The 26,142-nt window shown below is 51.6% G+C and overlaps 1 protein-coding gene and 1 pseudogene across 1 annotated transcript in view; both read left to right on the forward strand.

Annotated features, from left to right (window-relative positions):
* The window catches only part of Lpcat1 (lysophosphatidylcholine acyltransferase 1), a 47,969-nt gene extending 30,102 nt beyond the window's left edge, over window positions 1-17,867 (forward strand). Inside the window, exons 6-14 of the mRNA XM_020183020.2 lie at window positions 2,370-2,428; window positions 4,687-4,721; window positions 6,014-6,068; window positions 7,809-7,891; window positions 10,806-10,931; window positions 11,375-11,528; window positions 11,923-12,021; window positions 14,060-14,201; window positions 15,733-17,867. Coding sequence (XP_020038609.1) covers window positions 2,370-2,428; window positions 4,687-4,721; window positions 6,014-6,068; window positions 7,809-7,891; window positions 10,806-10,931; window positions 11,375-11,528; window positions 11,923-12,021; window positions 14,060-14,201; window positions 15,733-15,917 — 938 coding nt within the window. The 3' untranslated portion in view covers window positions 15,918-17,867. The remainder of the gene's footprint in view (window positions 1-2,369; window positions 2,429-4,686; window positions 4,722-6,013; window positions 6,069-7,808; window positions 7,892-10,805; window positions 10,932-11,374; window positions 11,529-11,922; window positions 12,022-14,059; window positions 14,202-15,732) is intronic.
* A 2,356-nt stretch (window positions 17,868-20,223) lies between these two features.
* On the forward strand, window positions 20,224-22,265 carry LOC109678677 (leucine-rich repeat-containing protein 14-like; annotated as a pseudogene).
* Window positions 22,266-26,142: the final 3,877 nt, after the last annotated feature.

Consider the following 26,142-nt stretch of genomic DNA (forward strand, 5'->3'; position numbering starts at 1 on the left):
GGCTTTCTCCAGCAAGGATGATTACAATGAAGATCAGAACTCAGTGTTTCCATCACGGGTCCTGAATTGCCCTAACCTGAAGCAAACACAGTGGCTTGGTGACCAGGAGGACAGGCCTGGCCTGCCGGAGAGAGACTGTGAGCCCATCCCACACTCCATCCCTCACCCTGGGTGTGATGTGGGCTGCATGGCTCTGGGACTGTCTTGTGGGAAGCTTCAGTGATGCTTGGTATCAGGCCACGCGCAGAAAATGACCTGAAAGTGAGTTTGGGGTCTCATTCCGCAAAGGGCCTTTGTGAGGGGACAGGGTCGCTGGCCGCCCTCCTCTCGTAGGGCAGATAGCTCTCAGTTGGGAAACATTTGCTGAGAAGACCTCCTTGGGGAGCAGCCGTGGGCCTCAGTTCATTGTCAGTCACAGCCGGTCCTCACGGGTGTAGGAACACAGCAGGTCTGTGAGGAGCCCCACAGCAAGACACAGAGGAAAGCCACTGCAGCAACTTCTCAGCCAGAACCTCCTGCGTGGTTGCTGAAGATAGGCTGACTTGTACCCTAGAGGTCAAACTGCATTTTGGGCTCAGATCATCCCAGTGGGCTCAGTCCAGGACAGTCATCAGTAGGCCTGGGTGAAGTGTTGTAGGGCCTTCCTCAGGACCCGCTGCTAACCCTAGGTGCCCAGTGCTGATGGTGGCCAGGTGCTGCTGCTTTCCAGGGACCTCTTGGAAGGCTCCAGGACTAGGTAGCCAGGGTCTCTTGCCGACTCCTGGGATGGAATTGCCCTGGAAGGCCTGTTCCTCTATCTCCCTGAGAGTCCTGTGACTTTTGGGTTCTGGCCTGAGAGCCCTCTTGTGGTGATGGCGTCCAGAGCCACAGCGTCTCCACAAGGAATTCAGGCAATGCTGCAGCCCATGGGGCCAATGTGGAGCATGTGCCTGAATTCCTTGGTTCTGGGAGGAGCCATCACCCCTGCCCAGATGGGGCTGAGGCTACTGACTACCCATATCCCTGGGCCCTCCTGTCATAGGCCCGGCCCTCTCCCCAGCCTCATGAAAATGCCAGATCACCTGTGTTCTGTGTGCTCCTGTCTGTTGAGTACAGCAAGAAAGAGGCACCTGCAGGGTTGGGTAGAGGAAGCTCCAGCCTGACAGCCCTCTATCCTGGTGCTGCAGGTAGATGTCCCCATGAGGCAGAATCTGAGCACAGACCTGCTGCCTGACACTGTGGGAGAAGTGGCCATAGAGATGGAATCTCAAATTGGCAGGACCAACCTCAAATTCCTGAACTGGTGAACAGAAGGGTACCCAAAGGTGACCAGAAAACAACCTCAGAGGACCCCCTCCCCAACCCAGAGTAGGTACTGACCCCACAGGTAGTCATCCACAGACAGCCTGGGGAAAAGGATTAGCATCAAAACATGACACAGTGGCTAGTGCCAGAATGTCCCTCATCCAGGCAGGGACATTCTTGGGATGTCTATCCATACCTTAAAATCTGAGTATTCCTGACACATGTGTTTTCCTATTTAAGATGAAACCTTCAGCCAGGTGTGATGGTGCAGTGGAAGGAAGATTGAGAGTTCAAGGCCGGCCTGGGTTACATAGGGAGGCTGTCTCAAAAAGCAAACCAAAATCTTCAAATAAAACTAAAGGCTGGGGGTTTTGTAGCACACATCTATAATCCCAGCACTCAGTACCCAGCACTCTTGAGATAGGAGAATTCGGAGTTCAAAGCCAGCCTGGACTACATAACAAGTTCTAGGCTGGCTTGCTTGGACTGCATAGTGAAGCCATATCTCAAAAAATAAACAAATAAAAAAAGAATTTTAATAGAAACAGAATCCTATAAGCAGCCTTGTTGTTAGAGCAGGGAGTGACATAGGGCAGTGTGGAGAGAGTGGAGCGGACTGGTGGGAGGGAGAGCTGGGCAGGGCAAGGTGATCCTACCCCAGCTGTGATCAGATGTGTCTTGTCCTCCATACTGACCTGCCCCAGGGCCAAGCCGAGCACAGACGATGGAGACCCAGGTGGACTGGTGCTCAGTGAGGGGAAGGAGCTTGACAGGTGCTGGGACCCTGAGGCACAGACACACAGGACCCTCGCTGGCCACAGTGCCTTCCCACTCGCACACACTTTTAGAAAGTACACCTCGGCTGGAAGCACACACAGCCTGTGTGTGCCTCCGCTCCTCAGCGCTGGGCCCTGCAGCGTCTCTGGATGGTCACTGCTAGCATGGCCATTGAGAGTACTTTAGTTGACACAGGCTGGGCAGAAGAACCCAGTTTACCCCAGGCCAGCAGGAGTGACACAGGTGAGGACTCGCCTTCCCCGTGCCACCTGCTGCTGTGGGGTGACGCCCTCTGCTTCCCTCGATAGGTGCATTCATCCCCGGAGTCCCCGTCCAGCCTGTGGTGTTGCGATATCCAAATAAACTGGTAAGTTGTGTTTTCCTAGGATCTGGGTTGAGTAGAATCTGGTGGACTGAGAGCTGTATGGTGTTTTGAGGAGCCCAGGTTGCCATATCTCGAGTCCTTTGTCTATACCAGGTAGTGGATATTACACAGCAAATACCACTATGTGGCCTCAGCCTAGAGTGGGCAGGGCAGGAGTCCCCTAAGGTAACCTGCCTGTTCTGCAGGTGCATTGCAGATGAACCCCATGGTTCTAGAATAGTCCCTATATTGGCACACGAAGTCTCCCTTCTATAAGTCATGAAGCAGTGCCCCTCCCTTTTCCATGTTCCATCCCAGAATTTTGGTGAAACCCTCACCTCACCTGCCTCACAAACCAGGCCATTTTAAAATTAGAGACATTTTAGATCTGGAAGAGTGGGGCAGGGGCAAGGGAGAGGAGTACCAGTAGCTTCATAGTTAGTGCATCTTTGTTCTGCCTGCTAGGTACAGAGGTTTTTTTAGTTTGTTTTAAAGAAGCAAAATAAGAGGTGAGACAGTTGGTACCCAGAACTCCTGGTGACTTTGGGAGGAAGCTGAGCAAGGCTGCAGAGCAGGTTTCAGCCAGCTTTGCCACTGGGCCTTCCTCTCAGGTGTCCTCAATGCTCTACACATGTCAGGAACAGCCACCTACCCCAGGTGCCTGCCACTCTGCAGACATTCATTCAGTGCTAGCTGCATTGTCCCTTGTGCTGTGGCTCTCGGAACAGGTGTCCTTGAGCCTTGGTGGGCTTCCACAGTCGAGAGACACATGGATTGGAGCTCCATAACCCCAAGTCAGTGCTGGGTACACAGTGGTGTCTCAACTCAATGGAGTGACTTCTGGGTGAGCGTGATGAGGTGGGAGTAGCACCACAGTGAGCTTTTCCTCTGTCTGCAGTAGTTGGTCTTGATGGCAACTGAGGAAAGTTGATGGGGAGAAAATCTTGTAGGTCATGACCTGGCATGGCAAAAGTGCACAAGGGTCCATCCAGCCCACTTTGGGGCCAGGGCTGCACACTGGCCTGTTGTTGAGGTCACCTGCCACAGGGCTGAAGTGTGTGGACTAGTGCAGTGGAGGCCCCCTGAGCGGTGAGTTAATAAGATGTCAGTCCTGGTAAGCTGTGAAGACTGACTCTAAGTTTTTCTTTATCGTGCATTATTGAACCTCCAAAGAGTCCATCTCCTGGTTAGTGTCCATGATGGCCCCTGTCCAGCCTGTGCTGAAAGCCACTGAATAAATCCAGGAGTAAAGCCTCCTGCAGCCTGTGGGTGGGAGTCCAGTTTCCACTTTTTTTAAGGTCTCCATTGGGCTGCTAAAAGCACATGGCTCAGTTGTCTGAGAAGCAGGGTGTCCCCTTTGGGCTTGTCCCGGAGTTTGTCAGATTCCTGGGTCCCTGGTGCAGACAAGTCTGAGCAAAGACCTTATAGAGGAGGAGCTAGACCAGGGTAGGTGACTACCCTTGGGGGACAGCAGAGGAAAGAAGCCCACACGAGGTGACCAGTCTCAGGGTACAAATGGGTGTCTGATGTCCAGCACCCAGACCAATCGTTGATGCAGTTGCTGAGGATGGGGGTCAAGAGATTCTGAAATGCCCCTGGGCATACAAAGGGTGAGGCAGCTAGGCCCCACGGTGGCATCGGTCAGCGGCAGCTTGTTCTGGGGCTGATGTGGAGGAGCTTGTCAGTGGCAGAGTCCTGTATAGACTTTCAGGGTACAAAAGAATACAGTATGGGAATGAGGCTGCACCTGTAGCCAGATGTGGATAGGACTACTGTGGGCCAGACCAGTGTGAGCAGGACCAGTGCAGACAGGCCAGGTGTGGTAGGTCAGGTGTGGCAGGTCCATTGCAGGTAGGAGAGATGCAGACAGGACCAGTATAGGCAGGACAGGTGTAGATAGGACCAATGCAGGCTGGCCAGGTGTGCCAGGACAGGCAGGCAGGACAAGTATGGCAGACCTTGTCCTCGGCACTGTGTGAGTGCCCTGGAGAGAGCAGATGGACACCTTAGGTAGGTGAAGGTCACCAGAGGCACCTTGAGATACAGGGGGGAAAGGAAACGTGCAGGGTCTTGGATAGACATTAGAATTAGAGCTGGGAGGGTCTGGCCCCCTGGGGATGGGACAGTGGACCCCTTGCCTATCCAGGCCAACATGGAGGAAGGAGACTTGCACTTGTGCAGGGTGGGGTGGGCCTGGTGAGGGCAGCTCACCAGATACCAGGCTCCACTCACAATTAATTCTGCTTCTTTCTCGCTCTTAGGACACCATCACGTGGACATGGCAAGGACCTGGAGCGTAAGTTGGACACCACGTTGTCTTCTTTATCCTCTGTTTCGTGGAAGCACAGGCCTCGGTGACCCCTGTGCCCTTGTTATTTTTGCACATGTGAAAACTGCTGTTTGACAGCAGTTAGCTTTAACCCAATGTGAAAATTAAGTTTAACAATGTAGCCTCGAGTAACACTCCTGGATTCTGGGAATTTAAGCTCCTTGTTCCTAGCACCAGTAAGAAGGTAATCAAGCCCTTCTGGTGCCTGCCTCATATCTGTTAGCTCAGTGACCGCCATTACCCACGAGGTGGCCTCTGGTTCAGGGCTTTGCCACAGGCAGGGGCTCCAGTAGCACTAGGCAAGGGAGGCTCTCTGGGGTCAGAGTCCCTGTTCCACTGAGACACTCACTGGGGGCCAATCGTGCAGTGTTAGCAATCCCACAGAATAAGAAGAGCCACGAGGGGGAAGATCCAGCCTCCAGGCCCCTTAGGACCTCCATAATGCTGTTATTAGACCTGAAGTTTTGGAGGGTGGAGAAGTCAGAGGCAGAGACAGAGGTAAGGCCTCTGTGGGAACAGGTCAGTCCAGGGACTTAAGGAGGAAGTGGAACTAGATGCCTGGCAGCTACCAGACCTTGCCAAAATGTTTGGAGCAGGATGCTGAGGAGGTGCCACAGTGGTGACAGGTCTGAATGGTCGTGCCAGGCCAAGTGCTTCCGGTGCTGGAGAGTGGCCTGTGAGGGGCTCCTGTGTGGTCCCATATCCTGGGCTCGGTGCTGACATGATGGGGCAGAAGTGGGGTTGGTGCAGAGAACGTTAGAAGATAGGTTGTCTGTGCTGGGGTTGAGGGGGAGAGTGAGTGTGGGCCCAAGGTCAGGGACTCCAGATCCCACCCTGCTTCTGCTCCTGTAGACAAGGGATGGCAGTGCAGTTCTAAAGTCAGGAACTCAAGTTTGGAGGACAAACTTGACTTAGGACATGTGAGTTTGCTTTTTCCAGGGTGGGGGACAGATGTCCTGTGCACAAGGTTCCCTGAGCTGGAGGGCAAGCATGATAAAGGATGACTTGCTAGAACAACCAAATACAAAAGCAAAGAATCAGACAAGCAAAGACCTGTAATTAACAAAAGTTGTCTTTTGAGTCTACTGTGACATTTAGACTGGGCTACATACAGACTGACCACCTCCCTCCTGAGGGCGCGCTTCCTGCCCAACAGCACCCCCTAGAGGGGAAGCCAGAATTGGAAGTAATTCCCTAAAAGAGCTAGGAGCCTTACTTTTTAACCAGTGTTGTAAAATCTACTCAATATTGTTTTTAAGGTTGGAAATCCTGTGGCTTACACTGTGCCAGTTTCACAACCAAGTGGAAATTGAGGTATGTGTGGCTGCAGTGTTACCCAGTGTGATGTTAGGGTCTCTCCTGGTGCAGGGGTCTGTTGTGGCTTAGGCAGATACAGTGTTTCATTGGGGGTCTGAGCAGATACAATGTCAAAACAGTATTCCACTGAGACCTGTGTGGATACAATGTCATGTTGCACTGGGATCTGCACAGATACAGCCTTGTACAGTGTTATTTCTGACCTGTACAGTGTTACATATCATCAGTCCCTGGATATCTTTGCGTTTCTCAGGGCTCCCTAGAGGGGCTTCCTGGTCACTTTGGTTCAGTGACTTTGTGTTTCCTGTAAGGTTTTAAGCAATTTGGACAGGATTTTTTTAAACTAACAAGGAAGCTAAACCCATTATTCTTTTATTGTTATGGTAGCTTAAGAACATGTAAAACTGGTACATACACAATAAAATTTTTTGCTTTTATGTTTACCTAAGACTAATACTACTGAATTTGCCCTGCTAAATTTGTTCTGCCATCATCCTCTTTGGCACTTGGCCAGGAATATGATGCCTTCCTGGTTTTCAGCACCAGAAAGGTCTTTGGGGTCCTGACACCCATCCTCTTGGCTAAATTAAACAGTCCTGTGTGCAGTGTGCAGAATTGGTCTGGGTAGATGAAAAATATTTTCTTTGAAAGGGGCTTGTGATGTACCTGATCTGAAATCAACGGAGTCCTACGTAACTTAGGTACTTGATGAAACAATTTGCTCCATTCCGATAAATACTACGGAGCAATACTAAGTGGACAGACGAGTCCGGCTTTCACCAGGTTGTTCACTTCTGTAACAGAGAAGCCATTGTGGCTTCTACAAAAAGCTAGACCGACCAGGCCATCGCCTGACCCCGAAGGGGGCAGTCCTGTTGGTCAGGCTACTTTGTGGCTGGTTCTGTTGGCTGCCGGGAGGCAGCTCAGCCCAGCCTAAGACAGAGCACGGAGCTTGTGCTGGCTGAGGTCTCTTTGGTTTTGAACAGCTGTTTCAGACCTGGCTTCCCATTTCAAGAGGAAAGAAAAGAGACTGAAGGACTTCGCAGAATGCCTCTAAATGTCTTTATCAGTGCTGGTGTTATTGAGAAACCGTTGCATGTTTTGGAATTTTTAAGATGTAATGGTGAATGAAAGCTTAGAATTATACAGCGAGAACTGACAGGATTTCACTGTGTTCCTATATTCTTAAATATCCGTATTTATGAAAAGGGGTCAGGGATGGTCTTTTACCTTCTGGTGCATGGTGAGGGATGGTGGCAGCATGAGGGACTTAGTCATTTAAAAATGCTGTGTGTCCCTCAGGCACGGATGCATTAATGGGATGATTTATTTTAATTTCCAAGTGAAATCGATGCCACGCTGTTTCAAATGTGGAAGTGTTGCTTTGTATCCCCAACACAAGACTTGATACCTTGGGAAATGGAAATGTACATGTAATCGTTTTGCACCTAAAGACTCCGCCCCTGTGTGAGAGGAAGGATGAATGCTCTGAGGCGCTAGAAACTGGCGTGGGGGGCGTGGGTGCTCGGGCGAGCAGTGAGTCTTCAAGTGCACATGTGAGTGCATGCACGTGACTATGTATGTGCACAGCGTGGGCGTGCGTGCGTGTGTGGGTGGTTCTGACGGACAGTGCTCTGACCGATCTTTTGTTAGACTCACAGTTACCGTATCGGGTGGCACTGGTGAGACTGGTGTCGTGTGACCTTCCCAGAGGTAACGCAGCTTCTCTGTGCTCAGTTCCTTCCCGTGTACAGCCCTTCCGAGGAAGAGAAGAGGAACCCTGCCCTGTATGCCAGCAACGTGCGGCGCGTCATGGCCGAGTGAGTGAGCTGCTGTCTCCCCGCACAGCCGGGCGCTCCCGTGGCATCGCTGTAAAACAACAGCCAATCGCATTGGGGAAACGGGTTTGTGCCGAAGTGAACAAACAGGTTCTATGCATGCTAGCAGTAGTGTGTTTGGCCTGGGGCTCGTGTTTCCTGTTTTATCTGATGATGTTTCAACTTGTTTGACATTTAGAAGATGGTTAATTGCTGCTTCATTTTGCAAAATATCAAGTCTGCCACCGTCATCAGTCACGCCGTGCTGTGTTCCTGGGTCACCTAATGAGCAATGGCCAGGCAGGCGTTAGGGGCTCGGCCCTGGCGTCCTGGGTTTCACTCTGCTCATCTGCCTATGTCATGTTTGTGATGTTCTTATTCCATCCCACTGGGCAAAGTGTAGTGTTTACACATTTAAATCTCCTAAAATGACTTGTGTTATTTACCCGTTTCCATGCAATTCCTACTTGTATGGACAGCAGTGGCGTCACTCGAGGCCCCTTCTTCTCTTGTGCCCCATCCTTCCTTTGCACACACATCCTTAAAACAGGTCTTCTGCATCCCTGCCCACTTCCCCTTACTGGGCAGAGTAATTGCTCCCCCACCTGCCAGCCCCAGCTGGTTGCCCCTCTGCTTTCCCCTACAAGAACCTTGTCAGGTGGGGCTGAAATCTGATCTCTGCAGGTGGCTCTCACACCTGAGCTGCAGGGTCACCTCCACAGCTCTTGGACCTGGGGGTGCCAGCTCTACCCCATGTTTGTGACATATCAGGGTTGGGAGCATGCCTCTGTAGCAAGTTCCCATGATGCTGGGCTATGGGAACTGCCTGTGGCTCCCTAGTCATCATCCACACTTGGCTGGCACATTGCAAATTCATCCTGGGTTCTTTTCCTCACCTTTTCCCTCTCCCTCCAAGAGCATGTGACTGAGTAGAGCTGGAGTGGCACCATCTCTGTCTCCAAGTCCTGCAGCCTCCACCACTGGCTGCTCTGAACAGAACACACTCAGGTGCTCACCAGGGGAATGCACAGGTGCACCTCCAAGCCCAGGCCCCTGCTCACCAGGTTTCCGCTGTGATTTGAGCTGCTTTGCAGGGAGGGAAGGAATTGCAGATCTTACATGGTTTAAGAGCCATCTGCATAAGACGGACTCTGAGGGACTTCACAGGGTTGACAGGTGTGCTCCAGTCTCCTTCCTCATAATTCAGATTCCTCTTAATATCCCAGCCCACTGCACTGTAACCATGAGCTTCCAGGGTGGCCACTGCTGGCCTCAGCCTTCCTTCCTGTGGAGAAATTTGAGACACTCCTGTCCACAAGTTGGATTCCAATTTGGCTGGAGAAATCTTAGCTGTCACTGCTTCCTCGTTACATGGTTGCTCTGTGTGGTCAGGGCAGCAAAGAGGAGCTTTTACAGGAATTATTAGGACTCCATTCACTTCAGGGGATTCCCAGTGGAGTTCTATTCTCTCTGATAGGTAGGGAAAGGTTTTTCTCATGATACCTGACACAACTCTTGTAAAATGGTTTAAGTTCTGACAAAAGGATCTTAGGTCTGTACAGATGAGTTGAACAGGCCTTGTGGGACACCACCATCTTCCCTATGGCTCCCCCACTCCTCCTGGGTCTGAGATCTGTGCTGTGCTGACCACAGAGCATGACATGTCTGTGATGCAGTTAAATAGGAGTCCATGCAGACTAGAGGCATGCATGGCATTAGTGGGACACAGCTGCAGGACAACATGCAGAGCTGGAGCAGCCCATGTTCCAACAAAGTGAAATCTGGGACTAGCTGTCGAGGCCTCTGATGGCCGTGCACTGGGCTTTCTGTGGACTTGGTGAAAGTGTCCATCCCACTGGGTGCAAGGGCTGTAGGTTAGTTGCAGCGATTCCTCTTGGGAGCCTTTCTGGCCCCCTCATTCCAGGCCCCCATTGCCAGACCACAGGAGTGGCCAGCTAGAAGGCCTAGACCTCTGCCTCCCAGAGAGGGAGGGACCTTCTCTGCAGTCCCTCCCTGCTGCACAGCTCAGGGAACAAGCCTGGTGCTGGTCCCCAAGTCCTACTCAGTGAGATAGGGCAGAGATGACTGCACGCTTCCTTAGGCCCCAGGGGGTCTGTGTGGGGTCCCAGCCTTTGTCCCCAGAAAGCTGTTCCCCTTCAGCCTTTAGCAGGTTCTTTACACTGTGATGGCAGAGTGGATGCCTGCAGTTTCTGCTGGGCTCTGGACTTCTGATAGGCATGGGGGAGGGAGGTGCACAGCTGGGTAGAGAACCCTTGGGCAGAGTGGAAGGTTTGCCTGCTGGTATAAATGCCTTTTTGGGTCTTCCTGTTGTTTTTTCTGACACTTGGACAGTTGTGTGGACCCAAGTGCTTTCTGAGCATTGCGTGCTAGACTCTAGCTGAGGTCACAGTGGAGTCTTTTGTGCAATGTCACCCAGTGTCTGAACACCCTGGTACTCCTGTTCTTGGGAAGCTGTTCTGTTTGTGATGGTCACTCTCTCCTGGGCTTCCATCCATGTCACCTCAATTTCCTTTTTCAGTGTTTAACTTAAAAACAGTTTTGCATAGGCCACAAAACAAAAGCACCAAGGGCTCAGAGTCAGCCTCATCCGTACACAGGTGACCAGTGTCTGTGTGGACTCCCTAAGGGAAGCATGTACAACCTGTGTTCTCTGGATGGAGGCTGTGGGTCTCAGAGCAGGGTGTGCAACAGGCACTCAGTGGGCCCCACTGCGTGGGCTTCCACTCAGAACAGGCCAAAGGAGCTGGTGCCTGTTGGTCTGGGCCCTCTATGGTCCATCAAGAGCCATCCCCCCTGGGTCCATCCATTGCCCAGCCCCTGGCAGTCCCTTCACCCCATCACTGTGAGTGGGAACTAGCCGCCATGGGGGTGACTGACAGGTGCCCCTCTCTTTTAGGGCCTTGGGTGTCTCAGTGACCGACTACACATTTGAGGACTGCCAGCTGGCCCTGGCGGAAGGACAGCTCCGGCTCCCAGCCGACACCTGCCTGTTGGAGTTTGCCAGGCTTGTGCGTGGCCTCGGGTGAGTGTCCTCTGTTCTCCTCGAGAGTTTGTGAGAACCACGTATGGCTGAGGTCAAGGGGAGAAACTAAGGAAATAACACTTAACATGCTTACTCTGGTTTTTATTTTGTTTTGTTTTATTTTTTTTTCAAATATCAATGTGCAGTGATATAGAAGGGCCTTAAAATCCCTTCATGGGGCACCAGCTATCTACATGGAGACCAGCCCATGGGCTGTCCTGGGACCAGGTGCCATATATGGAGAGGCGTATTAGCCATTAGACAGAAAACCTGGCACATGGAGAACTACCGAAACACCTTCAAACTTGAAAACTAACTCACTGCTTATTATGTACAGATTTTAGTACTTTAATGCAATTAAATCTCAAAATGTGACACTAAGGCCTGTTTTAGACTTCTGTGATTTTTTTTGAAAAAGAAGTCCTTCCCTCTTTTTTGTGTAGGCTGAAACCAGAAAAACTTGAAAAAGATCTGGACAAATATTCAGAAAGTGCTAAGATGAGGAGAGGGGAAAGGATCGGTCTTTCAGAGTTTGCAGCATACCTGGAAGTCCCCGTCTCTGACACGCTGGAAGATATGTTCTCGCTCTTTGATGAGGTGGGTCCACTTCGGGGTGTCTCGGCGGCTAAACCTGTGACTTTTCAAAATTCAAGCGGTTCTCAGATCCCCAAAACATCACTGACTTTGTCAGTGTGGTTTATAAGTGCACGCCTGGGCAGGAGCTCTCATTCCTGAGTTTCTCAAGAGGTCTCAAGAATCGTTAGCCATAGACTAACAATTCGTAGTAAGGCTGCAGCGGCGTGCTCAGGAGTTCCCGGGGGAGTCAGTTGGTTAAGAGATGCCCTTTTCACATACGCTGACATTCTCAAGTCACATGGGGACTAGCCCTTGAGCTAATGCCCAGGGACCTGTGTGAAGCCCTAGGTCTCCTGCGCACTGACGGAGGGGATTTTAGGGGATTGACCATCACCTAAAAGAGTCTCTTTCACAGAGTGCAGGTGGCAAGATGGATCTGCGTGAGTATGTGGTCGCTTTGTCCGTTGTGTGCAGGCCATCCCAGACCCTGGACACCATCCAGTTGGCATTCCAGGCAAGTGGGATGTACGTGCACATGGTTCATGGGGACAGTGAGATGTGGTCACATCAGAGCAGTGGTGGTTTTCGTGGCCTCTGCCAGATCTGCAGAGCTGTTACTGCCTCACTGCTCATCTGCACAGGCTTGTGCCAGCCGTCGTTTGTAAACTGCCCCAGAAGCTCACAAATCCTTCTCCTCCAGCCTTAGTGATCCCCACCTGTTTGAGGAGCATGGAATAGGGCTTGGAACCTGGGTGTCTGGGTGTGGCTGCCAACTGTCTCATCTGTTCCCTGTCAGCCTGTTGACTTACAAAGAGAGCAGGGCCGAGACGCTGCCCACAGCCTAGTCAGGAGGTGGTGTCACCTGAGAGCTGAGCTCTTCAACACTGGGGCAAGATCTGGGGTCCATCTCAGCGCACTCAGACTCACAGGGGCCTTGGGGCTCAGGCCTCGCCAGACACATTTGCCTGGATGGAGCTGCACTGGCCTCACCTGTCTAGACACAGGATTTTGTCAGGACCTATGAGCGGGTACAACTCCCATCATCCATACTCTTGAGAACATGAGGTACACGTCAGGGACCGTCTCTCTCCCTTCTGACTGAGCACATCATGCCTAGCAAGGTGGCTTGTGAGGGTCACACTAGGGGAAGTCACTGCACAGTGTCAGTGGGAAAGCCTTATCTACCTTCTGTGCCCAGGCCATGTCCTGTTCTGACGGCCCAGCCCTGCTTGGGCTCCAGAGCCACCAGGTAGAATCTGTAATAGATGACACTGCTGGGGAATGGGGATGGTGCTCAACTGATTTCTGAGCAGCAGAACACGTAGCCTGAGCCCCTCACAGGCACCTCGCAGAGCACACATGGCCAGCACTCGGGTGTCCTAGCAGGTCACACTGGTGCAGCCACGTCTCCACTGCAAGGACAGGCACCTGGTCCTGACTGCATTTCTTCAGACCATTGGCCATGTTCTCATGTTGTGAGTTCCCCATGAGACATGGCCACTGTCCTTGTCTGCTGCCCCCAGGACACTTCCTGGTCCTGGGCACATCAGGCAGGTTTGCAGTGACAGGGCATCTGTGGAGTGCTCCTTTGACATCACCAAGCAAGCTGCCTTCCCCATGCTAGCCAGAGCTGACCGCCAAGACATGCACAGGTTTTAGAACGGTGCCTAGGGCCATAGACACCTGGGACTTTCCACAGGCAGCGCTCGCACGCAGGACATTGTGATGCCCCTCTGAGGTCCATCCCTTGTGCTCACTCTGTCTTAGTATTACTGTGCTGAAAACTGCAGCATGTGATGTTGGGGACACTTACAGCTCAAGAAGGTGGAAAGGAAAATCCTCAGGTCTGTCTGTTTGGCTGACACTCCTACTACTCAGCATTTTCTCATAGAGCCTGTAGACAGTTTTTTCGAATATAGAAATACACACCTAGTACCATGTTCTTTAAAATCACAGCCTGAAACCTCCAGGCAGTGTCTGCTGTCACCATAGGCACCACAGTTCACCCCATGACCACTAGGTGGGCTAGGAGGCACACGGCTCTGTGTGCAGGCCAGTGCTGAGCGCTGAACTGGCCAGGTCTCCTGACCCCTGCTCACCAGGTGTTTCCAGCAGTCAAGTCCACTTGTGAGCATTGGTGAACATGACCCCCAGAGGCAGAGGTTCACTGAGGAACTCTGAAACCCAGTTTTGCTCTGCACAAACCCACAGCCCTTCTGCTGCCTTGGTTGAGCGAGTCTCCATTCTTTTTGCATGCTTGTCGGTTTGCTCATCAGTTATCACAGCTAGAAATCAGCAGCATCCGAATCCTGGCCAAGATGTGTTTGTTGAATGTCCAGAAGGGGCCAGGGTGGAGGGGCCCCCACAGAGGGGGCTGCAGCACAGCTCTCCCCTGGAGCATAGCATCCTCCTCTCTGTGCCACCTGGCCCGAGGGTGCCACGGTTCTGAGAAACTATGGTCAGGGCTGGTGGGACACCCATGGGATAAACATGCCAGACCTGACCAGAGTGGAAGAGAAAGGCCCCCGGGGTGATCTCACTGTCTTTTGTAGATGTACGGGTCACCCGAGGACGGCAGCATAGAAGAGGACGAGCTGTCCTGCATCCTCAGGACGGCTCTAGGGGTGGCAGAACTTAACGTGACCGACCTGTTCCGGGCCATCGACCAAGAGGAGAAGGGGAAAATCACATTCAGTAAGTGAGGCCAGGCGGTCACCCACAGAGCAGTGGTCAGGTACGACCAGGGCTGTAAGCCAGGCATGCAAGGAGAGGCGACCCCAGGAGACCTGGGCACATGAAGGAGTCCCTGCCCCTTCTCCATTCACCCTGCTCTCTGGTCTCCTAGGCAGCAGAAAAGTCCCTGGGAAGGAAGGCTCTTCCTGGAGCCTGGCAGGGTAGGTGTGGAGCTCATGGCTCCAGCTTCTCCAGGCAACCTGTAGAGGCAAACTCCAGGCTTGGTTCTAAAGCCCAGAGCCCACTATGGTGGAGGCTGTGGCAGCTGCAGGGGTCATGACTGGGGTCCCTGCAGGGAGGACACCCCCGCTGGGTCCCATCAGCAACTCACCACAGTGAGGTCTCATCCCCCACAGAGGCTTTAGCTGCATTGCCAATAGGCATGGCCCCAGTCACACACATCTGCACACTCACACACGCCCAGCCACGGCACTGGTCACACACACACACCTCCAAACACAGCACTGGTCTCACACACACACACAAACACACAAAACCAGCCACGGCACTGGTCACACATGCACACGCCCAGCCACGGCACTGGTCACACATGCACATGCCCAGCCACGGCACTGTCACACACACAGTCACAGCTCTGGTCACACACACACCATAGTCGCAACCTGGTCACACATGCACGCGCGCACACGCGCGGCCCTGGTCTTGCACCCCGGCCAGAGTGTGCCTGCCAGGAAAGCTCACAGAGGGTCACTGCCTGTGCTGACACAACGACTTTCTCTGGGAGATACCTTCCGAGGGCACTAATGAGGTGACTGGGAACTGGGCTGCATTTCCACACACAAGCCCCTGACATCCAGTGCTTTAAAATGCTGGATACAGTCGTAGGCATGGCTCAAGCAGTAGAGCGCCTGCCTCACAAGCATGAAGCCCTGAATTCAAATTCCAGTACCACCGAAAAAAAGAAAATATACAAGCAAAAGGACTGGAGGCGTGGCTCAAGTGGTAGAGCCTCCACCGTCTCTCACATTGCAAACCTCCCCATGGTGCCTCAGGTGGGAACCAGGGTGTTCTCCCCCTCTGAGGCCCGGTGTCAGGGAAATGCACCCCAGACAGCCTATGGGAATGGCCCTTCGCTCCTGGCAGGTCCCCCAGTACTTACACACGGTCAGTGGGCAGCACCTCCCTCCAATGCCTGCCAAACATGGCCTTGACCCCAGACCAGCACCATTTATTCACAGCGCCTCACAGGTCTGAAAGGCAGACCCGTTTCTGTTGGACTGACAGTCACGCACTTACCCTTGAGTTTCCTGAAGGCAGGAGTAGCTGTGAAGGGACTCAGTGGCTGTCCCTTTGTTTTCATAGCAACTTAGTGTGTAGCGGAGAGAAACCAAGGCCCTTCGATAACACAAACTTAGACTCTCCACGCCCCAGAAAAGGGAGGGAATGCCCGTGCAGGCCCACGGTAAAAGCCCTGAACTCTAGGCAGCTGGCTCCCCTGGCCCCGGTAACCACAGGTCCGTTGTCTCGGCAGCTGACTTCAGCAGGTTTGCAGAGATGTTCCCCGACTTTGCAGAGGAGTATTTGTATCCCAAGCAGACGCAGTTTGACAGCTGCACACAGACCCCGCCAGCGCCGACCCCCAACGGCTTCTGTACTGACTTCAGCCCCGAGGACTCGGACTTCGGGAGGAAGCCTTCCCACAAGAAACTGGACTAGGACATGGGACAAGGATCCAGAGGGGTGAGGCCGCTCCCGTGTCACCACCTGCCTCCGTGTGGCCCCCAGCCCGCGAGCGCTGTGCTGTCGTGTGTGGTCATCGAGTTCCCAGAGACTTGGGCCTGTTTTACCTGTTTCTTTGTGACGAGCGTCTCAGAACCCAGCCTGTTGGGACTGCCATGTGCCGAGGGTGTGGAGGGAAGTCCCCGTGGAGGACGGGCTTTGGAGTAGGCCAGGCGGACAGCGGGCCTGGCTGTGTTCCCACCTAGAGTGTCCTGGTCTGGAGTTTCTGTCACAGTCTCCCCACGTTCCCTTTGTGTCTGTGTATGGCCACGACCGTAAGGTGATGGCTTCGTATGCCTACCGCACACTCCCAACACAGGGCCACCTGTGTCCACCCAGAACAACCTCTGCTGCCTCTGTGGGTCACAGCGTGGCCGAGCTGTCGTCTGGATTTTTAACGTTTCTAGATTTGTGCGGGAGCTCATGAGTATTTTATAATCTTCCTTTAGGTACTTCGGAAAACATTCAACATTTTTTTAAAAAAAAGAAGATTGTTTTTTACTTCACTTTTCCTGTTGGCATCAGAGGATATTTATTTGCAGGCCTGTTTTTGATAGACTCTGAGGCTGCCACGGCTCTAGTGGACGGACTTCTACCAGGGAGAGCCCTGTCCTCCCGTCCAGGCCCGCAGGGAGCTGGGCCTCAGTGACCTGGCCCCAGGCACCTCTCCTGCCTTCCCTACTCCTTTTTAAACCCTCTCTTTTTTATAAGCGTTACCATTTTGGTATTTCTGTTTCCACATAATGAAATCTAATTCACTGTAGCTTCAACTCCAGTCAAAGCCTTGAACATCAGTTAGGTGAATGGGGTGGAAGGAAAACACTGGGTGACAAGCCGTCAGCCTGCCTCCAGGCCTGTCACCTCCTCCTCGAGGAGACTGAGACCTCCCTCCCTGGGGGCCCTGGTTGGAAGCCATGGCTTCTTTTTCTTTTTCCCCATTTCTGTGGGGACTTGGGGTGAAGCAGCTTCCACACTGAGCAAGGCTGATCTTCCAGAAAGAAGAATGGTTCTAGTCCTTCCCCATGGAAGGATTGGCATGGGGGTGAGGGGTGATGGCCTCACATGGGTGGATGGGCACATCTCTTTGCCAGCGTGTGGTACCTGTCCCTTCCTAAGGTCAGGGAGACTAGGAGCGGGGCTGGGCCCTAGGAACTGGGAGTCTTGCTGTCTGTCACCCTCACCGTCTGGCTTCGCCATTTTTTATGGCGCCATTACCAGCCCATCCGTAAAGCACAGTAGCGACTGTAGGTTTAGTTTGTTTCTTCCGCGAGGCCTCTGGCATGTTTGGAATGCATTTCTTTCCCAAGATGAATTGGATTTTACACTAGGGGCATTGCTATAGGAAATGACCACAGGGCCAGTAAGGAGAGGAACACGTTTACTAACTCCCTCGTAGAGATGGGCACAGGCGTTCTCCACTGAGACGTGCAAAGGAAACCTCAGTCACCCAGCGCCACACTGCCGGCAGGACAAGGATGGGGAGCATGGTCAGCTAAGCCCATTCCGGGGCTCTTGACTTGTTGGCCAGGAAGGCATTTGAATGTAGCCTTGGTAGCTAATGGGGTTGATTTTATAATTACGGAGTGCATAGAGATTCGTTTTCAAAAGAGAAAAGCCTACCGTGATCAATGAAGGAGGCTAATAACGAAGATATTCAAAGGTCTGCAGATGAAGTGGGTTTTATGAAATGTCACTGTGCACATTCAGGAAAAACCTCTGAGACGCAGACCTGGAATGGATGTTTGTTCCTCCTGATCCCTTTTTCTCTTGCATAGTAACCTCAAGTCCACGGCGTCACAACTGTGAATGTGTATAGCGGGGGTCCTGTAAGATGCTGCCATGTAAAGAATTTAGGGCCTGCAGTGAAATAAACACGTTAAGTCTGTACTGGAGGGTGTTTTGTTACGTCCTTTGTTCCACAGACAGACAAGAACAGACACTTCTCCTCCCATAGGAGAAGTGATCAAGATCAGATGTTCCTTGTTTCTGGTGGGTTTGGAAAACACAATTGAACTGATGAGAAAAAAGCTTTCTTGGTAACATTTGAGGTCTGGAAGGTTTGTGTATTACACAGACAGTAGCAGAGGTCTTAGAGACTCAAACTTGCATGGCGTTTTCTACCTGGTGAGTGACTTGTAATTTATCTGTTGTAAGTCTCTGCACCCTACACACATTTTGTCAGTGAGAGAAAAAAAGATGCATCTTGTATTCAGTCCTACAAAGTCAGTAAAAGATTTAGAAATAGAAGCAAAAGAAGCAGCTGAGGAATTGCTCCCTCAAAAACCATGAAAAACCATGACAATAAGTTTACAAAGCCACCAACTTCAAGGACCAAATGGTGCTCAGTAATATTGTTCAAAAAAACAAAGCAGGGACTGGTGGAATGGCTCTAGCAGTAGAGTACCTGCTTAGCAAGCAGGAGGCCCTGAGTTCAAACCCCAGTATTGAAAAAAAATAAAAAGTTACTTGGCCAGGCACCAGTGGCTCACACCTATAACCCTAGCTACTCAAGAGACATAGATCAAGAGGATCATGGTTCAAAGCCACCCCAGGCGAGTAGTTCACGAGATCTTATCTCAAAAAAACTCTGCACAAAAAAGGACTGCCCGGAGTATGGCTCAAGCTGTAGACCCTGAGGTCAAACCCCAGTACCACAAAAAAAATAAATAAATAAAGCAGGCTATGGGGTGGGGTCGAAGCTGGGTGGCAGGCCCCAGGCTCTGATCCTAAGGGGCTGGGCCAAGATGGCAGGGTTCTGGTGCTTGGTAGCCCCGAGTCAGATCAGAAGCCCAAGTGGTGCCTTTTAGGTCAGGAATGGGTCCAGGTGCCCCCAACACCAAGAGAGCAGCCTAGGGGCTGGCGGAGATGCACTCGGCATGGAGAAGCAGGCACACCTGCTGTTGAGGACCAGAGGAGCTGGGTAGGCATTTATATGAGTCACAGCACCCAGACCTCAGCATCCCCTGCTGGCAATAGGGCCAGGCAGGGCAGCCAGGCTGGCTGCTTTCGTATCCTCTCATGACAGGTGACCGGTCAGTCTGTTCTGTCAGCGAGGTATGCATCGTCCTTGTGAGATTTGTGATGGCAGAGCCAGGCTGAGGGTGGGCGTCGGGGATGTCCAAGAAACTGGTGACAGTTGTCTAAGGTGCGAGGAGAGGTCAGGAAGTGCAGGGACCCCGCCGCCAGACTGCTCCCTGCCCCTTTCCTGGGCTGTGACCTTGGACAAGACCGAGGCCTTAGTTTTCCAATCTGTTGGAGTGGCAAGGCTACAATGTAGTTTTGAGGGTGAGGTGTCTGGCACACAGGAGGCTTGCTAAAGCCAGCAGCAGGGCTGGTCTTCTGTCTCAGATATCCTTGGGCCTCAGGGACCTTTTGCTTGGGAAAGCAGCTTGGATGCTATGATGACAGCCATCTCTGTCTCATGTGACAGCCCTGGCCTGGGCCCTTCTGAATGAATCACATGGATTTAGTAAGACTTTGTCTCTGTCCACATGGGTTCCCCAGGGAAGAGGGAGATGCTTAGATAAGTGCTTTTTCTAGGGGTTTATGCGCCTGGTGACACCCCAGAAAATAGTTACCTCTGGAGGTTGTATTCGGAGCTTGATCTCATAGGCCCATAGACTCAGGGTTAGGAGAGTCCTGGTCCTTTTCTTGCTGGTCTTGGTGCTTATTAAGCTGTGTGTCTATGCTTGGTGGAATCCAAAGACAGCCCTGGAGCACATCTGTGAGGAGGGTGAGGGAAGGAACCACCAGGCCTCCTTGGGAGTTCTCTGCCTGTTCGAGTGCTGATGGAGGACCCTGGGGAGAGGGGCTTGAGCTTTATTCTACTTTTGAGGAAGAATTCCTGAAGCAGACTTGTGATTTTGGAGGCCTGAACTATTAATGAGGGTTCCTGCAGAGCAATAACCATTTGTCAGAAGCAGACACAAACAAGCAGGTTATTGATAGTGCCATGCCCTTTATGTACTACTTGGTGCTTTCTCTAAGGATCCCCAGACTTCTGGGGTGTGACCTTGTCCCCTGTCTACCTGACATGCCCCCAGCCCAGAAGTGCTCCTTTGTGCCACCCCTCCACTAACTGCCAACTCCACACCAGGCACTGAGTTAGGCTTTCCCACCAATGATATGTGGAGGGAAATTGTGGCCTGGTGGTGGCCTAGGATTTCTCTTCCCCACTGAAGGCCCCTCTCGTACAGGTGGCCACCTGCCTGACCCAGCACCACTCACACACTTGTGTTCCTGAGCCCTGCCAGGCCCTGCCCCAAGAGCTCCTCCCCCTGCTGTTCAGGGTGGCTTTCATGGACAAGAAGACAGTTGTACTGCATGTGCTTGTGCACACTTGGCCCTTGCCACTGCTCAGCTTACAACAGCTGCTGCAGGAGTGAACCCATTGTGGGCCCTGCTTCCCCGTTCCTTGCCTCAGGCCGTTCCTGCTCCCAGGAAGCACACATTGCGGGTTCTGGACATGACTGGTCTTCTGGATGATGGTGTGGAGCAGGGTCCTGGTACCATGCGCATGTGGGACTGCACGGCAGCCGTGGCCCGCACATGCATCGCCCAGCATCAGGGTGGGTCTGCTGAGCCGGGGCTGACCCCCGTCCCTGTGGAGGTCCGTGTGGACCTGCGGGTGAACCGGGCCCCCTATGCATTCCTGCGTGAGCCACTCCGAAGCAGTGTGGACAGCCCTCTGCGGCTTTGCTGCCGGGACCTCCGAGCTGAGGACCTGCCCATGCGCAACACTGTGGCCCTGCTGCAGCCTCTAGACGCAGGCTGCCTGCGCCGTGTGGACCTGCGTTTCAATAATCTGGGTTTGCGTGGCTTGTCTGTCGTCATCCCGCATGTGGCCCGCTTCCAGCACCTGGCTAGCCCTCTGTGCATGGTGAGGACAGCTTCTGCTATTTCCTGGCCCAGATGGGTCGTTTCACCTGTCTACAGAAGCTCAGCATGGGCTCTTCTCTCCTTTCTGGCAGGCTGGACTGGTTGCTCAGGTGAGTGGGCCCCACCACTGTTTTGTCCCTTCCCCTCTATGGGACCCTCCCCTGGGTCTGCCTGTCTGTGACCCCTGTGTCTCTGCAGCACCCTGCAGAGCCCCCTGGAGAGCCTGGAGCTGGCCTGTGCTCTGCTGCCTGAGCACCTACGCTTCCTGGCACGGAGCTCCCAACGCTGCCCACCTCAAGAAGCTGGACCTGATGAATGGTAATGACCAGCCGGCACCCTTCCAGGGTTTGTTGCAGGTGCAGAGCCACACTGCTGCATCTTGAGCTGACTGAGTGCCAGCTTGCTGATGCCCAGCTGCTGGCCACTCTGCCCACATTGACACTCTGTCAGGCTCCGTTACCTCAGTCTCCATGTCAACCCACTATCTATGGCAGGCCTCAAGGAGCTGCTTCGGGACTCAGTGGTTCAGAGTGAGCTGCGCACTGTGGTGCACCCCTTCCCTGCGGATTGCTATCCCTGCCTTGGGCCACCATCTGCATCTGTCCTGCTGGAGGCCTCCATCAATGAGGAAAAGTTCGCCCATGTAGAAGCTGAGTTGCACCAACAGCTGCAACTCAGCTGTATCAGGCCATGCCCATGTACTCTGGACCACAGACATCTATGGGCGCCTGGCTGCGGACTATTTCAGCCTGTGATCTCCAGGGTTCTGGGTGAGAGACAGGCAGAGAGCCTTTGCTAGGACTCTTGTGGAAGCCTGACACAAAGGCCCTGGTCTCAGTGCCTTGCTCCTGGGTGCACCTTGAGCCTCCCCCACTTCCTTCAGTGCCCTGCACCTGTTTCCTAACTAGCTGTGGGCCTGGAATTTCAGGCCTGCATTCCCCTGCTCTGTAGGACTCCACTTGTCTGCTGTCCAGGGTACCGGTCCTTCCTGAAGATGCTCTTCGAATCCTAGCTAGGGGCTGAGAGAAACAGTGGTCTCTGGACACCTTCCATTCCCTTGCCAAGAACACAGTGCTCTAGGGTCAAAGTTGGGAGGGGGTCTGCTTCAGGGAAACTTGCCCCCCTCCTGCACTCTTGAGCCTTGCATTGTTCCCTGCCCTAGTGTGTAAGCCACCTGTCAGCAGGCTCTGGGGCTGCAAGATGTCATCAAGTTACAAACACGCAGTGTGTCTGGAACTGGAAAAATGAAAAAGAAAACAAAGCAGCAGCTTCAGTCAGTCTGTGTGGCCCACCCCCATTTGGTAAGAGACGATGGTACAACATGAAATTATTTCAACAATTTTTATTTACTTCTTTGTCCTTTTATGCATTTGTCACTTTTAATATGAGTATTGCCTTCAAAGCAGATTAAATATGTTTAAGTTTTCTTAAGTAAAAAAAAAAGCAAAGAAAAACAAGAACTCCTGGCTTCACACGCAGAGCTGCTTCCCAGAGTCGCACGGTTGAAGACTACAGGAGACGCAATGCCTCCCAGTGTGGGTCCTGTGGACAGTGGCCATGTGTGCCTTGTCAAAGGTCACCCCCATGTCCCACCAGATGGGCTACGTCTGGATGGTGGGAGGCTCGGATGCACCAGAGATTGCAGCATGTGCCTGTGGCCAGGCTGCACTAGCTATGAAATAAGTCCTGTAGTCACGAGTGGGAGATCACAGTCGTGAATAAGCCTCTCATCTTGTTCTGTAAGACGCTGGCAGCAAGGCTGAGAGGACGAATTGGAGTGTGGAGTAAGTGTGATAACCAGGAGCCATCCTGCTCTGTGACCATCTGCCTGCCCCCAGGGGCTGCTAGGCCACTCCTGGGAACACAGCTGGATCAGAGCTAGGAACTGCAGCCTCTGAGGAGCTGGAGCTCCATGGCCAGCCAGAGACCCATGTTGGCTGACCAGTTGTGTGTGGCTGGTCCATGCTCGGTCCCCACTCCTCCTTTCCTACCTCTTACAAAAGATTCTACTAGGTTAGTAGGAAGAGGCAGGCTGACACCCACACGGTGTCACACCCTGACAGGGTCCCCGGAGGTGACACTATGGGAGAAAACAGGTGAGCCTAGAGATGCAGCAATGTGGTCCCCAAGAAGCACAGGCAGAAAACCTGGAGAGAATCAGTGATCTGATTCTGTCTGTGGGTTACAGGACACAGGTCACTCAAAAGATCTGTCCACCTGATTACAGCCCAGGGAAAAAGGGGGTGTGCAAGTGTAGAAAAATTATTTGACAAAATAATGTGCAGAATTTTCCAGAATCTATAAACTCAGTCCTCCAAGAAGCTTAAGAAGCACCAAGCTAAGTAAATAATAGCAAAAACAAGTATTTTAACTTGCTGAATGATGCTGATAGAAAATACCAAAAGTAGTCAGAGAGCTTGGCATGGTGGTCCCCAACTATAAAATCCCACCTACTCAGGAGGCAGAGACAGAAGAATCAGGAGTTTGAGGCCAGTCTGGGTGAAGTTATTGAGACCCTATCTCAGAAACAAAATACAAAACAAAAAGACTTGGGGTGTGGCTCAAGTGGTAGAGCATTTGTCTAAGCAACCTCAAAGTCCTTGGTTCATTACCAGTAAAAAAAAAAAAGCCAGAGATAAAAAATGTTACCAAGGAACAAGGACCAGAATGACGGCTGACTTCACAGCAGAAATTGTGCAAGCCAGGCTGGTGGTGACATGTTTCGAGAAACTGAACAGAGACTGGATCCACTCTCTCTGGAACACCAGCCAGCAGGCAGAAAGCTCAGGCAGGGTTTGCCTCCACTGTGAGGAAAGGTTAACAAAGCTCAAAAGCAGGACCTGGAAGAATGGCCAGGTGACATATGAGTAACCCACCCGCAGCAGGACAAAGTTCCAGATCTGAGGAGGAATGCACACTACATTCTGCATCCAACCATAAATTACCAGGATGCAAACAGGCAGGAAAATATGACTTATAACCAAGAAATAACTCAGATGATAGAATTAGTGGATGGCTTGACAGTCGTTATAACTGCATTCCATCATTCAAAGAGCGAGCCAAACTGGGAGCCAGTGACACACTTGTAATCCTACCTAGCTACTTAGGAGGATGGTGGCCCGAGGACAGTCCAGGCAAAAAAAATCATAAAACCCCATCTCAACCAGTGGTAGAGTGTGGTGGTATGCACCTGTCATCCCAGCTACACAGGGAAACACAGAAGGATCACAGTCCAAAGCTGCCCAGGACATAAAGTAAGACCCTATCTCAAAAATAACCAATGCAAAAGGGCCAGGGCATTGTTCAAGTGGTAGAGTGCCTATCTAGACCCTGAGTTCCAGCCCCCGTCCCAACAGCAGCAACACAAGCTCATAAGACATAGGAAGATGTTTTAAAAGACACAAATCTAAATTCTAGAGATGGAAGCTACAGAGATGCAAAATACGATGGAATTGAATATCTCCAAAGAAAAGGCAAATGAGTTTGAAGACATACCAGTGCAAACAATTCAAAATGAAATAGAGAAAAAAGGCAAAAAATTGAACAAAGTGTCATATTGGTGAGCTTCAAGCCCCAAACACATGCCATCAGCGTCCCTAAAGGAGAAAAGAAATTTTTTTCCAAGAAACAGTTGTCCAAATTCAATGCAAACTACAAAATGAAAGACTCAAGTTGCTTAGTAAACTCCAAGCACAAGAACCTACACCAAGGCCACCATGATGTTTAAAACTAATGACAAAGAAAAAACTTTTTTTTAATCAGCCAGGAAAAAAAAGACATGCTTCTTACAGAGGAACAGAGATATGGATACCAGATTTATTTAGAAACAGTGTAACATCTAGAAACCATGGAAGGAAAAGAAACTGTCAGCTCATACTTCTTTTCCCAGTAAAAAAAATTTACAATGACAGGGCGCTGATGGCTCGCATCTGTAACCCTAACAACTTGCAAGGCTAAGATTAGGACGATTGTGGTTTGAGGCCAGCCATGGCAAATAGTTTTGAGATCCCATCTCCAAAATAACCAAAGCAAAATAGACTGGAGGTGTGGCTCAAGCTGTAGAGATCTGGCTTTGCAAGTGCGAAGTCCTGAGTTCAAACCCCAGTCGTGTGTGTGTGTGTGTGTGTGTGTGTGTGTGTGTGTGTGTGTGTGTGTGTGTGTGTGTGTACAGAGAAATAAAGACTTCATTTTTACACTCATAAGTGCCAAAAATTACAATGCAGAGAAATAATGTCTTTCAGACAGACAGAAGCTGAAAGAATTCATCACCAGCACACCCTCAACACAGAATGCTGAAGTAAGTACTTAAAACAGAAGGAAAATCACACCATTTCAAAACCTGGGTCTCCACCAAGGAGAAAGAAACAAACAGAAAATACAGGTAAACAGAAACTGTTCTTTATCACTATTTAAATCTCTACAAGATGATTGGCAGTGTAAAGCAAAATCAGTAACGCATCATTACATTTGTGCTGACAACAAGACAGCACAAAATCAAAGTAGTGGACGTGGTAAAGTTCTTGTTTCCCTTCCCCTCCCCCCTTCCCATCCCCCTTCCCCCTCCCCCTCCCTCCCCCTTCCTACTTTACTTTCTTTCTTTCAGACAGAATTTGTTTTGTATCCCAGGCTGGTCTCAAACTTGCTTCCTGATTTCTGGGATTACAGGTGTGTACCACCACACCCAGCTGTGTAACTTCTCTGAATTTAGACTGCAGTAAGTTAATGCACACTGTATATAAGCATTAACGCAGTCACCAAAACAGCACAACAAAGAAATGTAGCTAATAATGCATGAAAGGAGGTGTTACTAAGTCCAAAAGAGCGCAGAAAAGGAGGAAAACGTGCAGAGGACCCTCAGAAGCATTAGAAAACAAATAGCAAGAGGGGGGACTTGAACCCACTCCAGCAACCATCACTAAGATGTCCATGGTCTGTGCACCCAGTTGAAAGCAGATAGTGTCAAACTGAATGTGAAGGCAAGTCCCCAGGCACAGAGCCTACAAGCAGCTCACAGTATGCAGACTCAGACCAGTTAAGGGGAAAGGGCAGGGTGGGTATGCCAATCTAGCCCTGAGGGCTGTCACCTAGGGTTGGTGAATCTGGAGGGACAGCCTGGTCCCCTGCAAATGTGGTGTTGACATCAGATGAATTTACCAATGAAACAGAGCCCAGAAATAAGCCCGTAAGACAATGCTGCATTGATTGTTCAACGAAAGTGCAAAGGCAGTTGGGCGAGAAAACACAACTTTTCACAAGTGGTGCTGGAATGACGGGATGTTCATGT

The sequence above is a fragment of the Castor canadensis genome, chromosome 6 (genome assembly GCF_047511655.1).
Source record: "Castor canadensis chromosome 6, mCasCan1.hap1v2, whole genome shotgun sequence".
Classification (NCBI taxonomy): domain Eukaryota; kingdom Metazoa; phylum Chordata; class Mammalia; order Rodentia; family Castoridae; genus Castor; species Castor canadensis.